This window comes from Salmo trutta, chromosome 22, assembly GCF_901001165.1.
Source record: "Salmo trutta chromosome 22, fSalTru1.1, whole genome shotgun sequence".
Lineage (NCBI taxonomy): Eukaryota > Metazoa > Chordata > Actinopteri > Salmoniformes > Salmonidae > Salmo > Salmo trutta.
This window is the reverse complement of record NC_042978.1, coordinates 33,411,439-33,428,870: the sequence shown is the minus strand read 5'-3', so window position 1 is coordinate 33,428,870 and position 17,432 is coordinate 33,411,439. Positions and strand designations below refer to the sequence as shown.

The 17,432-nt window shown below is 42.5% G+C and overlaps 2 protein-coding genes across 2 annotated transcripts; both read right to left on the bottom strand.

The window, feature by feature from the left end:
• Positions 1-28: 28 nt before the first annotated feature.
• On the bottom strand, positions 29-2,655 carry LOC115158614 (proteasome subunit alpha type-7). The gene is made up of 7 exons (XM_029707778.1): positions 2,441-2,655; positions 1,953-2,079; positions 1,576-1,700; positions 1,252-1,374; positions 906-1,025; positions 607-669; positions 29-518 (listed from the first exon to the last, which is right to left on the bottom strand). Exons 1-7 carry the CDS (start codon positions 2,540-2,542, stop codon positions 423-425), a joined length of 756 nt encoding a protein of 251 aa, XP_029563638.1. The 5' UTR covers positions 2,543-2,655; the 3' UTR covers positions 29-422.
• A 5,143-nt stretch (positions 2,656-7,798) lies between these two features.
• Positions 7,799-16,343, bottom strand: rad54l (RAD54 like). The gene is made up of 18 exons (XM_029707773.1): positions 16,143-16,343; positions 15,633-15,719; positions 15,414-15,524; positions 15,216-15,276; positions 14,942-15,077; positions 14,651-14,720; positions 14,209-14,497; positions 13,904-14,028; positions 13,478-13,628; positions 13,166-13,292; positions 12,633-12,707; positions 12,130-12,263; positions 11,819-11,929; positions 11,245-11,368; positions 11,063-11,141; positions 9,249-9,428; positions 8,863-9,026; positions 7,799-8,649 (listed from the first exon to the last, which is right to left on the bottom strand). The coding sequence occupies exons 1-18, from the start codon at positions 16,143-16,145 to the stop codon at positions 8,448-8,450; spliced, it is 2,229 nt and encodes a 742-aa protein (XP_029563633.1). The 5' UTR covers positions 16,146-16,343; the 3' UTR covers positions 7,799-8,447.
• Positions 16,344-17,432: the final 1,089 nt, after the last annotated feature.

Here is a 17,432-nt window from a genome sequence, read left to right as displayed (position 1 = left end):
ACTAAATTCATCATTCATAATGAAAATTCACAGCTCTTGGTTTTATTCTATTTCCTATGTAAGCAAATAAGAATGCACTGCACTCACATCTCATTATCCCATCAGGTCAACAATGCATAAGAGTAACAGTTATTTTACAACATGGTAATGAGACCCTTTTGAGTAGTCAAAAATAAAAGCACAATCTTTTATTATTCAAGGTTCAATTTATACCAGCATTATTTGAGTCAAATGCTTCAGTTCAGGGTCAGCATAATGTGCTAACATAACAGTGAACAGGGAAGTAGTAGCCGCACTACAGAACGAAATATATAAAATGGAGATGAGTCAGTGTGTCTAGGATAAAGGGGGTGTTTGTGTTCACCCTTATTGAAGCCTATCCTCACAAACTGAAAACAGGTCATGTGACAGACTAGTTTGATTTATGTAGATTTCTTCGGCTTCTTTTTCTCTGCCTCCTCCTCTTTCTCCTTCTCAATTTCAGCCACAAGGGTTTCAATTTCTTTAGACTCCAAAAGCTGATAGAGAGATGTACAAAACAGGGAATTAGTAATGATTTCAAATGAGAATTAATCATTCAGTTAACTGCTTTTAGTGTTTGTGTACCTTCAGTGGCTGATTCCTCCTGATCACTGCCAGCTCAATGTTCTTTCCTCCTGACTGAACAACCTGTGAGCATAGGGTCAGGAGGTAAGCATGCTGCTGTTCATTACCATCAACCCCCATTAGTGACTTAGTTGCCCAATTCACATTATAGGGTCAACATGAACCATATAATGCCGGCTCAGATATTTTCGTTTCACATTGTCGTTTCCAGCAACTATGGTGGATGGGTAATTAGGCCAGCTTGCCTTGTTGGCCTTCAGTGTGAATCAAGCGAATGTTAGTGCCTTGTGTTAGCCTACCTCCAGCAGGGCTTTGATGGCCAGCTTTATAGCCTCGTTGTCAGTGGCGATGGCCTCGTCTGTGTAGTTCTTCTCCAGAAACTCCCGGACAGTCTTTGCACTGCGACCGATAGAATTGGCCTGCAGGGGAGAAGGTCGAGAGAGGTTAAACATAGAAGATGGAACACTAAGCAACCCTGCAAAATTGTTGGGCTGAATAAACCACACCCCCAACATGAAAAATTCACCAAACAGATTGGATAATGCCAGCATTAGTGTGTGGGCCTGTGTGTTATGTTTTCTACCCATTTAGCAGGATAGCAGATTGTGATCTACTAGACATAAGAGAGATGACGGTGTTACACACCTTCCAGGCATGATATGTTCCAGATGGGTCCGTTTGGTAGAGTCGTGGGGTTCCATCGTTGTCGAAGCCTACGATCAGAGCAGAGATACCGAAGGGTCTGCGTCCGTTACTCTGTGTGTAGCGCTGAAGGGGGGGATAAGGAGAGACCCACACACTTACTCAATGGGTTTGACTGTGTGAGAGACACTACCTGCCTGGGTCATGTTCATTAGGCACCAAATGGAAGAAAACTGAATGAAACCAGGATGACTACCACTATCAAGAAACACTAATTTCTATGGCAGTGAAGCATGTTCATACCAGTGTGTTTTGCATGCAGCCTACCTGTTTGAGTGTGGCAATGTGGCGTGTGATGTACTCCACAGTAACAGGGTCCTCTACAGTAAGCCGGTGGCTCTGACACTCCACCCTGGCTCTGTTGATAACGATACGAGCATCAGCCGTCAGACCTGGAAGAACAGAAGAAGGACAATGTCTGAGTCACAACATTCTACATTTCAGTCCTTTTACTCAAAACTGACACAAAATACCTGCTTTTCAACTAACAAAAGCAGTTCTGCATCTGAAATCAAATCAAAGTTTATTGAAAACCAGTGAGAACTACAGCAAGGCTCAATAAAAACTAGCTAACTAGGCTAATCAGACTGATAACAGGTGGTTAGGACTGGGTGTATGAGTAAATGTTTTATGGATGGTCTTACCTGCAAATGCCATACAGACATGATCATCAAGTGCACATATCTTGCGTACAGTCCTCTCCTCTTGGAGTTTAGCTACAGACTTTTTCTCAACACCCAAAACGACAATGTCTTTCCCTCTGATGCCCACCTGCACAAAATAACAATGATTAGTCAGCATATTACCATGTTCTGGAATGCGCATTGCGACTGCAATAAAGACGACGTGGAACAAAACCTGTTTCCTAGCTAGCTGGGCTAGTTGGTAGGTTAGCAATTACATGCAAGTCATGCTGTCCCCGCTGAATGTGTATCTCGTTGTTAGCAAGTTAGCTATATAGAATAATCATCTTATCTAGCTAATTTAGCTGTCAATTGTCAGTTCAAATTAACAAAGCAAATGAAGTAACGTTATGACAAATGCAAGAGAGTGAAAAGTAACTAAAGCTAACGTTAGCCTTGCTAAATTGGCTAGCTAGCTAACTAACTTAGCTTGTAGTAATAACACTCACCGCAGTAGAGCCTTTTTTCACAGCCTCTTGTGCATATTCTACTTGAAACAGGTGTCCATCTGGGGAAAATACTGTTATAGCTCTATCATATCTAGCGGCCATCTCTAACCACTAAGAAAAGTTAAAATACGAAGAAGTATTCACTTGTTAGCCAAATAAACCGCTAAGGATTTTGACTGGTACAAATCTGCGCATGCGGTTCTAGCTACACATTGGCGGTTGGTGCGATTGGACAGAAAGGACTAACCGGAAGTCCACAAAACATCAATTTGAAGAAGAGATATTTTACAATTAAATGGCTAGCTAGTTAGCAATTTTGAGGTATTCACTGGTGAAATTCATTGAACCCATGTGTTTGATATCATTCCACTATTCTGCTCCAGCCATTACCATGAGCCTGTCCTTGCCAAAGAATGGACCCTTTTTTTCCCTAAATTTTCTCCTAAAATGACATACCCAAATCTAACTGCCTGTAGCTCATGACCTGAAGCAAGGATATGCATATTCTTGATACCGTTTGAAAGGAAACACTTTGAAGTTTGTGGAGATGTGAAATTAATGTAGGATAATAACACATTAGATCTGGTTAAAGATAATACAAACACAAAAATGCGTTTTATATTAAAAAAAATTGTTCCATCATCTTGCTAGAGAAAGCAAGAGAAAAGCCATACATTGAGATAGGATTATAGGTGTAATCTAGATGTTGTCCACAAGATGGCAGCAGTCTGTGCAAAGGTTCAGACCGATCCAGTGAAGAATTACGTCACTACACAATAGTTTGTATCAAGCCTGCCAGGAGTTTGCCAAAATGTGCCGAATTGGTCACTTTATACATTCAAGTACATAACTATAGAGAACATGCAGAAATGCTATGGTAATATATATATTTTTTTGTTTAAACACTCCCAGGAATGTCATACATGACGAATCATTAGCTTCCCTACAGAAAATACACAAACCTTCACACATCTAGATGGCAGGGGGGAACCAGAGAAAACAGTGGAGTCAAACTGTAGAACCCAGTTCCTACATTTGAATATAAACAATTATTTTATCAAACAAAACTGTTTGATTTTATCTCTGGGAACCTCAGGATGACAAATCAGAGCAAGATTACTGAATGTAAGTACATTATTTACCTTTAGAGGTGAATGTATCAAACCAGTTGCAGTGATAAAAGTGTTTTGTAGTTGGGCACTATCCTAAAACAATAGCTTTTGTTGCTGTAATAGCTACTGTAAATTGGACACTGCAGTTTGATTTACAAGAATTGAAGCTTTCTGCCCATATAAGATCTCCTGAGTGGCGAAGAGGTCTAAGGTACTGCATCGCAGTGCTAGAGGCGTCACTACAGTCTCTGGTTCGATCCCGGGCTGTATCACAACCGGCCATGATCGGGAGTCCCATAGGGCGGCACACAATTGGCCAAGAGTCGCCCGGGTTAGGTTTAGCCGGGGTAGGTCGTTATTGTAAATAAGAACTTGTTCTTAACTGACTTGCCTAGTTAAATAAAGGTAAAATAAGACATGTCTATGTCCCGGAAAGTTGGCTGTTGTTTACCGCGTCATTCTAGTCACATTATCACCTATTGAGCAACAACTGTCCCAGTTTAGGGACACCGATCCCGTAGAGGTTAATAAGGTGCTACTAACCTATGCTTGAAGAAGATATGCCTCAACTGTCAGTCATCACGAGGTACTGGACAAGAAAGCTTGTTTTTTTTTTAACCTTTATTTAACTCTTGGTATGTGTCTCTCAGCTATTTTAGCTAATTGTGGTGTGTTTGTAAATGCATTTACAATACATGAATTGGCTAGTACCCAACCCTAATTAGTCAATTAATTGTACTTGGTCCAGTGAAGAAATTCAGATTTACTGAGCTCAAATGAGCCTGTGACTATTCCTTAAGAGGATACAATTATAAAAGTCTAAATATCTTCATTAACAATTTTGTATTATTATAAAGTGTGTGGGTACCTGCTCGTCAAACATCTCATTCCAAAATCATGGGAATTAATATGGAGTTGGTCCCCCTTTTCTGCTATAACAGCCTCCTCTTCTGGGAAGGCTTTCCACTAGATGTTGGAACATTGTCACGGGGACTTGCTTCCATTCAGCCACAAGAGCATTAGTGAGGTCGGGCACTGATGTGCAATTTAGCCTGGCTCGCAGCCGAACATCCCAAAGGTGGCGTTCGATGGGGTTGAGGTCAGGGCTCTGTGCAGGCCAGTCAAGTTCTTCCACACCGATCTCGACAAACTATTTCTGTATGGACCTCGCTTTGTACACGGGGGCATTATCCTGAAACAGGAAAAAGCGCCTTCCCCAAACTGTTGCCACAAAGTTGGAAGCACAGAATCGTCTAGAATGTCATTGTATGCTGTTGCGTTACAATTTCCCCTTCACTCGAACTAAGGGGCCTACCCCGAACCATGAAAAACAGCCCCAGACCATTATTCCTCCTTCACCAAACTTTACAGTTGGCACTACGCATTCGGGCAGGTGGCGTTCTCCTGGCATCCACTAATCCTAGATTCGTCCGTCAGACTGCCAGATGGTAGAGCGTGATTCATCACTCCAGAGAAGTGTTTCCACTGCACGAATGGCAACGAGCTTTACACCACTCCAGCCGACACTTGACTTTGCACATGGTGGTCTTAGGCTTTTGTGCGGCTGCTCGGCCATGGAAACCCATTTCATAAAGCTCCCGACAAACAGTTTGTGTGCTGACGTTGCTTCCAGAGGCAGTTTGGAACTCTCGCGCTTTAGCAATCCCGTTCTGTGAGCTTGTGTGGTCTACCACTTTGTGGCTGAGCCACTGTTGCTCCTAGACGTTTCCACTTCACAATAACAGCACTTACAGTTGACCGGGGCAGCTCTAGCAGGGCAGAAATTTGACAAACTGACTTGTTGGAAAGGTGGCATTCTCTGACTGTGCCAGATTGAAAGTCACATTTACTTTCAATGGATAATCTAAATTTAGTATGATTATATGTATTTATAAATAAACGCAGCAAAAATAGAAACGTCCCTTTTTCAGGACCCTGTCTTTCAAAGATAATTTATAAAAATCCAAATAACTTCACATATCTTCATTGTAAAGGGTTTAAACACGGTTTCCCATGCATGTTCAATGAAACATAAACAGTTAATGAACATGCACCTGTGGAATGGTCGGTAAGGCAATAACAGCTTACAGACAGTAGGCAATTAAGGTCACAGTTATGAAAACTTAGGACACTAAAGAGGCCTTTCCACTGACTCTGAAAAACACCAAAAGAAAGATGCCCAGGGTCCCTGCTCATCTGTGTGAATGTGCCTTAGGCATGCTGCAAGGAGGCATGAGGACTGCAGATGTGGCCAGGGCAATAAATTGCAATGTCCGTACTGTGAGACGCCTAAGACAGCAGCGCTACAGGGAGACAGGACGGACAGCTGATCGTCCTCGCAGTGGCAGACCACGTGTAACACCTGCACAGGATCGGTACATCCGAACATCACACCTGCAGGACAGGTACAGGATGGCAACAACAACTGCTCGAATTACACCAGGAACGCACAATCTCTCCATCAGTGCTCAGACTGTCCGCAAAGCCTGAGAGGCTGGACTGAGGGCTTGTAGGCCTGTTGTAAGGCAGCTCCTCACCAGACATCACCAGCAACAACGTCACCTATGGGCACAAACCCACCGTCGCTGGACCAGACAGGACTGGCAAAAAGTGCTCTTCACTGACGAGTCGTGGTTTTGTCTCACCAGGGATGATGGTCGGATTCGCATTTATCGTCGAAGGAATGAGCGTTACACCGAGGGCCTGTACTCTGGAGCGGGATTGATTTGGAGGTGGAGGGTCCGTCATGGTCTGGGGCGGTATGTCACAGCATCATCGGACTGAGCTTGTTGTCATTGCAGGCAATCTCAACTCTGTGCGTTACAGGGAAGACATCCGCCTCATGTGGTACCCTTCCTGCAGGCTCACCCTGACATGACCCCCCAGCATGACAATGCCACCAGCCATACTGCTCGTTCTGTGCGTGATTTCCTGCAAGACAGGAATGTCAGTGTTCTGCCATGCCCAGCGAAGAGCCCGGATCTCAATCCCATTGAGCACGTCTGGGACCTGTTGGATCGGAGGGTGAGGGCTAGGGCCATTCCCCCCAGAAATGTCTGAGAACTTGCAGGTGCCTTGGTGGAAGAGTGGGGTAACATCTTACAGTAAGAACTGGCAAATCTGGTGCAGTCCATGAGATGCACTGCAGTACTTAATGCAGCTGGTGGCCACACCAGATACTGTTACTTTTGATTTTGACCCCCCCTTTGTTCAGGGACACATTACTCCATTTCTCTTAGTCACATGTCTGTGGAACTTGTTCAGTTTGTCTCAGTTGTTGAATCTTATGTTTATACAAATATTTACACATGTTAAGTTTGATGAAAATAAATGCAGTTGACAGTTTTTTTTTTTGCTGAGAGATAGAGATATAGATATCTATATAAATATAATAATTTTTTTTCTCCATTCATGTGCCCATGAGTTTCTAGTACAGAGACCATATGGTTCAAGAGAAAATAGCCTAATAAACGGGGGGGGAGCATCTAATCATTAACGGCATTATTTTCAGTTAACTCTGCAACTCTTCCAACGGATTTTCACAACTGCCACCAGTTAGACTCCAAAACATTGGCAAGAAATACTGTAAATATAGACTTTGTAAATTAAAAAAAAAAGTTATATATTTCATGCTGAAACCCTCATATTAAACACCAATGGTTTATATTTAGGATAATATTTACAGCTGTCACTTTATAAAATATTTTACATGTGGTAAGGCCACACAAAGGGCCAGAGGTTATTATGCACCTGTACAAATATTAAATACACAAAAGTGCCACTAGATGTCTTGATAGATTAGATTACATAGAATCCTCCAACATTCTGGTAGTTCACTGGAAATACATCTAGTAGTATACCCTTCCTTTACAACCCTAGTCAATACTGTTGCATGCCTAAAGCCAAAAATAACTAATAATAAGTGGCCTTATTTGGCATTTGAAATTGTGAAATAATAATGAACTCCGTATCCTAAACAAAAGAAATGCACCATTTCCTTTAACTTGTTCAGCTCACCAATGTTTCTGTTTGTCACCCTTTACTCAGCATCTAGCCTTCCCTGTAGCTCAGTTGGTAGAGCATGGTGTTTACAACACCAGGGTTGTGGGTTCGATTCCCACGGGGGGCCAGCACAGAAAAAAAAAAAAAAAGTATGATATGTATGAAATTGTATGAAATGTATGCATTCACTACTGTAAGTCGCTCTGGATAAGAGCGTCTGCTAAATGACTAAAATGTAAATGTCTATGTTATTGTTGACATATTGTCATGTTTAATGCAGCATCTGCAGCCCTTAAATAATTGTTTTGTTAATATCTTGTTTGTTGAATTGCTAACAGTTGTCTTGGTTCAATAAATCCTGACATTAGTGAAATTGTCAGTTCTTTACAAAACATTTTCACTATCAAGGGGAAAAAAAAGTATACGATTTAACAGAAAACAATACACAATAACATTTACACTGTGGCTACAACCCAAAAGACTGTAAAGACAGATGTGTGGACAATTGCAGGTAGGCTTGCCTTTTCATAAGATAATAGTCTTCAATATGGTTATTACTCTGTTCCACACCCTTATAAAAGAGTATGGAGGAATTGAGCTGTGAATCCATCACGATAAGTAGTATTCACATCATAAGATAGCTTGTCTCTTTTTGTCCGTTTTCCTAGGGTCCGTGCAATCCCGGGTCCTTGGGAAGTCCCTACCACATTGAAATTTAAAAGGGGTAGCAGTTTAGGGTACGGACATCCCAAGGATTCCAAATAGCACAGACAGTTTCCTGGGCCCTCTTGTCCAGTAACGTTGCTCCTACGTGTTGGTTGGCCGTCCTTGGTTCAGGGCTAGGCCCTCTCGTCAAATACCATGACTCCTGGTTGTCTCAGACCGCCTGGCTGTCACACGACCCCTCTCTGGTCCTCGTGGGAGCGCTGGTGGAAGACAAAGGAGATGGCAGCGTCCCAGGAGGCCTGCAGTATGGGGTCTCTCAGGCCCCTCTTGTCAGAGCAGTGTTGCCACTGGGACAGGTCACAGGTACAATCAGAGTCCTCAGGAGGGGGCCGCACCTGTCGCCCATTCACACAGCGCCGACAGCGGAACCTGGCAGGGGCACAGGAGACAGAATAGTTAACATTAGTGGACAAATACAAACGTTGTGATTAAGGTAAGTCTCGAACACGTAAGATGTTTTAAATTATACTTGAACTCTTCCAAAGAGGGAGGATGTAACAACATCCAAGAATTGACCGCAACCATCTTTAAATTAGTGTCAATGGGCTCTGCCTACTGCGTTTGTACCGGTCGTGTGTGTACCTGTCATGCGTGTCACTGGTGGTCTCCTCACTGAGATGGAAGAGTTCTCGTAGCTCCCCCAGAGAGAAGTGTCTCTCCACATCCTGCTCTTCGTCCACCACACAGCTGCTCAGAGCCTTCTTATGGGCCTGCCTCTGAAGGATCTTCTCCTCAATTGTCCCTGTCTGCAGGAACACACATTCACACACAGCAACTGTCAGCCATACACGTGACTTAAAACACCATTTTGATAGTTCAATTGCAAATACCACCATCCACCATACCGAGGCGAGTCTCCCCTCCCTCCCCAAGCACTTGGAAAAGCGATATAAATCTAATTAATTAACTCATTTGCGGCCGACACCACTTTTCAGCATGAAACTCTTGTCATTCTCTGTTCTACTCACTGAAAGCAGTCTGTAGATGTAGCAGGTCTTTTTCTGTCCATCTCTCCAAACTCGAGCCATGGCCTGCTCGTCATTGGCTGGGTTCCAGTCAGGGTCAAACATCACCAGGCGATTAGCACCAATCAGATTCAGGCCACACCCCCCAGCTTTGCTGCTCAGCATAAATATGAACTCTGGGCTCTGAGTGAGAGAGATGTCATGTAAATACTTTTGATCAAAAAAACTCTTACAGTGGGGGAAAAAGTATTTGATCCCCTGCTGATTTTGTACGTTTGCCCACTTACCAAGAAATTATCAGTCTATAATTTTAATAGTAGGTTTATTTGAACAGTGAGAGACAGAATAACAACAACAACAAAATCAAGAAAAACACGTCAAAAATGTTATAAAATGATTTGCATTTTAATGAGGGAAATAAGTATTTGACCCCTCTGCAAAACATGACTTAGTACTTGGTGGCAAAACCCTTGTTGGCAATCAGAGGTCATACGTTTCTTGTAGTTGGCCACCAGGTTTGCACACATCTCAGGAGGGATTTTGTCCCACTCCTCTTTGCAGATCTTCTCCAAGTCATTAAGGTTTCGAGGCTGACGTTTGGCAACTCGAACCTTCAGCTCCCTCCACAGATTTTCTATGGGATTAAGGTCTGGAGACTGGCTAGGCCACTCCAGGACCTTAATGTTCTTCTTCTTGAGCCACTCCTTTGTTGCCTTGGCCGTGTGTTTTGGGTCATTGTCATGCTGGAATACCCATCCATGACCCATTTTCAATGCCCTGGCTGAGGGAAGGAGGTTCTCACCCAAGATTTGACGGTACATGGCCCCGTCCATCGTCCCTTTGATGCGGTGAAGTTGTCCTGTCCCCTTAACAGAAAAACACCCCCAAAGCATAATGTTTCCACCTCCATGTTTGACGGTGGAGTTGAGTTGATGTCAAAGAGCTCCATTTTGGTCTCATCTGACCACAACACTTTCACCAGTTGTCCTCTAAGTCATTCAGATGTTCATTGGCAAACTTCAGACGGGCATGTATATGTATTCTTGAGCAGGGGGACCTTGCGGGCGCTGCAGGATTTCAGTCCTTCACGGCGTAGTGTGTTCCTAATTGTTTTCTTGGTGACTATGGTCCCAGCTGCCTTGAGATCATTGACAAGATCCTCCCGTTTAGTTCTGGGCTGATTCCTCACCGTTCTCATGATCATTGCAACTCCACGAGGTGAGATCTTGCATGGAGCCCCAGGCCGAGGGATATTGACAGTTCTTTTGTGTTTCTTCCATTTGCGAATAATCGCACCAAATGTTGTCACCTTCTCACCAAGCTGCTTGGCGATGGTCTTGTAGCCCATTCCAGCCTTGTGTAGGTCTACAATCTTGTCCCTGACATCCTTGGAGAGCTCTTTGGTCTTGGCCATGGTGGAGAGTTTGGAATCTGATTGATTGATTGCTTCTGTGGACATGTGTCTTTTTTACAGGTAACAAGCTGCGGTTAGGAGCACTCCCTTTAAGAGTGTGCTCCTAATCTCAGCTCATTACCTGTATAAAAGACACCTGGGAGCCAGAAATCTTTCTGATTGAGAGGGGGTCAAATACTTATTTCCCTCATTAAAATGCAAATCAATTTATAACATTTTTGACTTGTTTTTCTGGATATTTTTGTTGTTATTCTGTCTCTCACTGTTCAAATAAACCTACCATTAAAATTATAGACCGATCCTTTCTTTGTCAGTGGGCAAACGTACAAAATCAGCAGGGGATCAAATACTTTTTTCCCCCACTGTATAGCAAGATGTCATTTACAACATGTTCACTACCTACAGATGGGCTGTTGAACCTCTCCACTATCTTTGCTCTCTTCTTGATGGACATTGTGCCATCAAGCCGAACGTAGAGGTATCTGATCAAAAGAAGAAAGCGGTTTCTTTCCATTCTCAAAGTTCATTTTCAAGAATCACTGAAAACAATGGATGTGACAGCTCCTGTGTCAGTTCCTTTCTTACCTTCGAGTTCGACAGAGCTTCTCAAAGAGGTCCAGTGTTTGTGTGTAGTTGGAGACCAACACCACTTTGTCACTGGTGGTGCTTCTGGTCATGGCCAGGATATAGTCCAGAACCAGCATTTTTCCTGGAGGAAAGATCAACGTCATTATAGAGCCCATATTAACAATGGGGTGATTATAATTCATTATAAAATCAGGTGGGTCGAGCCCTGAATGCTGATTGGCTGAAAGCCGTGGTATATCAGACTGTATACCATTGGTATGACACTTTTTTTGTTGGTAACCAGTTTATAATAGCAATAAGTCACCTCTGGGGTTTGTGGTATATGGCCAATGTACCATGGCTAAGGGTTGTGTCCAGGCACTCCGCGTTACAGTGTGCGTAAGAACAGCCCTTAGCTGTGGAATATTAGCCATACACCACACCTCAGGCCTTATTATTTAATTATAAGGGGATAATACTGTACATGCTCATGACAATGCATTAAAAAAACCGCATCATAATGAATTATATCTGCTAATTCTAAGTGTTACCTGTCCCTAATCATTCCTAAAACTAAATAATGTGTTCTTACCAGAAAGCTGTGGCTCCACAGCCTTGGTGGAGTATCCTGTAGGGAAGAGATCCAGGGCCCCATTGAAGCCCTCATCTCCCTCCACACACTTATCATAGATGAGAGCCGGGTCTGGGAGGCAAAGGAGAAAAAAGTCACAATACAACAGACCAACAAACACTGACGCAAAACCAAACAGCTAACAAATGGATATCCACACACAACAAGTTGCGTCAGGTCAGAAATGTACATGGGAGGACATCACTAATAATAAAATAAAGACAATACATTTAAGAAAGCACCAGCTGATTTGTTGTCGTTTGGACACTTACGGTTACAGAGCTTCTTGAGAGAGGTGATGGAGGACAGAGAGGAGACACTGATCTTGCCCTGCTGCTGCAGTGTCTGTAAGGGCTTAGCCTGCCTCAGGAACAGTTTATACAGCTCTGACTGGAGGGGGGTCAGCCTGCAGAGAACACGCAAATATTAAGCCGTGAACAATATAGGCTTTTAAATCTTTCCACTAAATGAGAGAGCCTTGATTACTTCTGGAAGTTTGGTTGCACAAAGGCTTTTTTGGTATTGTTTACTATCCAGCATCAACTTGTTTTTTTCTATAGTATTTCAACACAAATGTACTTGTATATTCAAGGGTCCCTCTACACCTGTAATGACTATTCAGGTAGTTTACATTTGCAATTAGTTGAACCACGACACCATTATTTGTGACACTAAACACACCTGTTAATACGATCAGAAATACCATTATCAGTTGCAAATCGATACATATAATAAAATCTTAAAATGTAAAAATACATGAAAATGGAAGAGTGACCTGCAACAGACGACCTGCTCGATCTTAACAGGAAGATACTTTGAGAGGATGTCTGAGGTTCTCCGAATCAAGCATCTAAAACCACCAAGGAGAGAATAATATTAAGTATAGGGCTGTGACGATACTAGTATCACAAACGTTTTTCCATGGCAAAAATGAAAACACGAAGCAGACCAAACTCTTTGGTCCTTTAAAAACCTGCTGTATGTAAAATATTGTGTGCTATAGGTTGGAAAATAAATAAAATGTGAGTCTGGATGACAACATAAGGATATTGGTTTTCCTAAAGTTTCATGTTTCACTTCCTTGCCACGATACTAACGAGTATCACAAACTGGTATTGTCCCGGACCTATTAAGTAGTTATGTTTTGCCTGACTAAAGCGACCGACTTGCTCACTGTGTACCATGTGGGTCTGCGCTTCAGCCAAGCTAAGATATATTAGGCAGATAGTCTGAAACTACACATGACCATAAAGATGTCCATTGTGTTGTAGGTAAACTATTAAGTCTTCAGCAACGTGTGAGGTTTACCCATTGACAATGCTGATCAGCTCCTTGAGTTTCTCCTCTCCAACCTGCCTGTCTTTGCCGCTGGCGTCTGCATCACGACCCTTCAGGATGGGGAGCTCAAAACGCTTCTTAAACTCCTGGGCTGTTCCTGAGAAGGGAAACAAAAACCACAGGAGGACAGTTAGAAGGCAGAGAAGGGCAGACCTAACCGACCTCATTTAACATGTCTCTCCGTCTATTCAGAAAGCATACATACCTTAGAAATTTTCACATCAACTTTTTATAGAACTTTGTCCATTTGCCTCCATGTAGTTGTAAGTAGTGTCAGCTTACCCAGGATGCCAGCGTTGACAAAGTGCACCAGACTGAAGTATTCCAGCAGGTCATTCTGAATGGGAGTGCCTGAGATCAGCACCCTCCTCTGGGCACTCATAGCATTCAGAGCCTGGTACGTTTGGTTGTCCGAGTTCTTCAGCCGATGACCCTACAGGGTGCACAAGGAACAAGGTGTTATTGGCATAACCAGGTTAAATCAAATCTGGAAATGAACACAATATATTACAACTATTACTACTTGTATATGGTCCATTTGAGGATAACATCAATCCAAAACCTAAGCAGAAGCCTAAGAACCAGGACCTGTGTTCATAAAACAGAGTAGGAGTGCTGATCTAGGATCAGTAATTAATAAGAGTGGGGACCTGATCCTAGATCAGCACCACATTGTGAATATTGGCCTACATCTCCTCATCACCGTACCTCATCACAGATGACAAGTCCCACTTTTCCTTTGTGTAAAACTTCAGCATGAAGCCGGAACGTCTCGTATGAAATGATCAGGATTGGAGTAGGAACCCTCAAGCCATGCTGGGTCATGAAGTTCACTGTCAAGCACATAAACCCAGTTCACTGTTAACATTTAATGTTATTCTTATTTATTTAGCCTGAATAGTCCACTAAGTAACAATTGTCACTGTTTCCCCAGGGAGTCCTGGGAACAACCATGCCACTGCTAAAGGTATTGCCACAACAGGAATAATGCTTAATGGTCAAAACAAACCTACCTAGTTTTCTGTCTATCTCCTCCTTGGATCCTCCATCGATGGCCACCGGTGTGATGCGTCCGCCCAGCCACTTTCCCACCTCGTTGTACCAGTTACGAACCAGACTGGACGGTGAAACAACAATGGCCTTGTCAATCTCAGGCTTGGCATCAGGACTCTGGCGCAGCAGGGTCCACATGAGGGCAATACACTGCAGGGTTTTCCCCAGCCCCATCTCATCAGCCATGATGCAGCCATATGAGTCGGCAATACGTCTCCCGGTCACACAGTCCCACAGGAATTTCACTCCCTGACAGAATACAACAAAATCTGGTTATTAGAAACAAAAGTATACACAAATACAATTAAGTGTGCTCTGGGACCTGGTCAAAACTATTGCACTATATAGGGAATAAGACGCCATTTGGGACACAGAGTATCAAGATTTACAAAGAGACTGTACCTCTCTCTGATGGGGTCTGAGGACCTTACCAAGGACTGGATCCACGACAACATGTACAGGCATTTTATCTCTGCACACAGAGAGACATATTAATACACTTCTACTACAACGTGTCACTTTGGGCAAAGTTATCACCAAAAGTCTGATCTTTATAACGATCTGAGACCGTAACTGAGCTACTGACTTCACATCACCATGTTTTTCCAATCTCTTCCTCTCCTTACCATAACTGTGCTACGGACTTCACATCAACATTTTCTAATCCCTCCCTAAATATTGAGATGAACTCACTTCTCTGCTTTTATCAGCTCATGAGCGCTCAGCACTGGAGGCTCATAGAGGACCAGTGCACCGTCTTCAAATGGGTCGTGAAGAGACTTCCTCACCCCCGCACGCTTCAGTCCTAGTGCTCTTATCCCCAGAGAGCCTATAGAATGAACAAACAATACCATTGTAATAGATAGATCCATTACTTAGCATTACTGAGACTGTTCCTAAAGATAGTCATATAGAGATATGTGGAGAAGACCTAGGGTAGCAACATTGATTTGACATATTTACTTACCTGTATAATTGGGGATGGGGATTTTAAAAGGTTTTGAGAGAATACTTCGAATGAAGGCTTCCTGTAAAGACAAGACATCCATGAGCAAAGTACTTCAAAATGATTGGCATGTCTATAACAGCATTATACTGATTGTTTGTGTAAGCACATGCCACACACTTGTCAAATACATTTATGCGTCAAAATGGCCATACTCACGTGTGCATTGCTGTCCACACATACAGGCTGGTTGGTCAACTGTGTCAAAGGCTTTCTGAAGGGAGAGATATAGCTTTCTCTGCTTTCACTTCCTCCTTTCCTTCTTTTGGTCTGAAACAACATGTTGTGTTATCCTATCTGCTTGACATTACAGTGAAATATAAGTAGGACATCATAGTCAAAATGGATGAGTATCTGATCAACCTAAACATAACTTACATCTTCTTCTGGATTCCAATCCTCATCCTCGGACGAATCTCCTCCATGCTTCCTTTTGGCAACCTGGCTTGGTGCTAGGCTTCTCCTCTGTCATGACATAATATTACATTGTCTACTCCAATGTGTGTCACAAATAATTTTCTCGCTGCTCCTCCTTATGTCAAAATAAATGTTCCCCCACAAGCCTCGTGCACATATGGTGCACATGTAGGATTTTTGTTGTTGACATGAAGTGAAGTAGAGACAAAAAGGGATTTGTCAGGTGAGGAAATAGAGAACCAGTCAGAAAACCAGTCTGTTCGCAGTTTGGATTATTGTGGATATGGTGTCTCAAATTCCGCGCTGCATAAGGACCAACCAACAAGGAAACCGGTAGAGTGAGATCAAATTGAATTGTATTGTATTCAACATTCTGGCTATGCACTGAAGTAACGTTAGCTAACTAGCCAACAATAGCGAGCTAGCAACTTCTGCTTCGACAACAAGCGTATTAAGCAACGAACTACTTACCATTTTCCTCGTCTCTGGTGATCAATGGGGTGGTTAGGATATGATAACTGCTGTAGATGAATAGTTAAGTTGACAAAAGATACACGACAGTTGCTACAACAATTGATTAGCTAGCTAGCTAGACTCCCATGTTTCTCCGTGGTTTGTTTACGTCTGTTAAATATCCCGCGCGCAGGTTGCACAATCATATGGCGACCGTTAAGGCTCAAAAAATAATTCTCGTTTTGGAAATACAGTGTGAGAAAAAGCTCATAGGCTATCATTGGCCACCAGGGGACCTACTGAGACAAGTTATGCAGCACTCAGTTGACAACACATTACACATGTGAGATTATAATGTTGAATGGCAGTTTTATTCAGTAGTTTTATAAGTATCCATTTTTTTTGTCATGATTAAAAGCATGTGTCTAGCTGTGTCTTCTTTATGTTATGTTGTTGACATCTGCTCATAGACCACAATTCACAGAGTTGGGAAACCCTAACAAATACGGAATTCCCCTTTTACCAGTGTTGGGGAGTAGTGAACTACATGTAGTTCAACTAGTAATTTAACTATATTTTGCAGTAGCTTGGTGGTATTTGAACTAAATTCAAGTCTAGGTAGTTGTTTTCAGTAGTTTTAATAACTTCTTTGCCATGTAGCGGTCAGCTAACTACTGTAACTACACAACTTCTTTCCGAAAAGAAAATACAGGTGAAGTAGGCAATCTTTTCCTTTTTTTGCATAAGACCTGCATAATTCTCACTTGAAATATATTTTGGGGTGTTTAATAGGCTAAATTACACACTATGTTAATGTATGACCCAAGCATGATCTGCCCTTGCAATTTGCAGTCTATGACAATGTTTCACTAAATAGTTTGGATGTAGTGAACTACTTTTTCACAGTAACTAGTTATGTAAACTATATGTTTCTTAAGGGTAGCTTTAGTGTAGCTTAACTTCTTTCAGTGTGAAGTAATTGGTAGCTTGGTAAGCTATCTTTTCAGAGTAGCTTCCTCAACACTGTCTTTTACTGAATTGATTGCTAGGTAAAGGTTATGCTACTTCAAGTGTGAAAAGCTTAAATATCTTTATCATCACCGTTCATCTCTGTGTTTGGGCATCTGTACCACACCTGTGTTAACATGGAGTTAATGTTCCTACAGCCAGTGCAGATCTCCCATTCACATGTCTGATAAGAAACATAAGAGTTTCAATAAACTCTGCAAGGTTTCTCCACAGCCTCCCCTTATCCCTTGTAAACCAGGATCAGGGAACATGGGGGCAGGGCAGAGCTGGGTGTGGTAA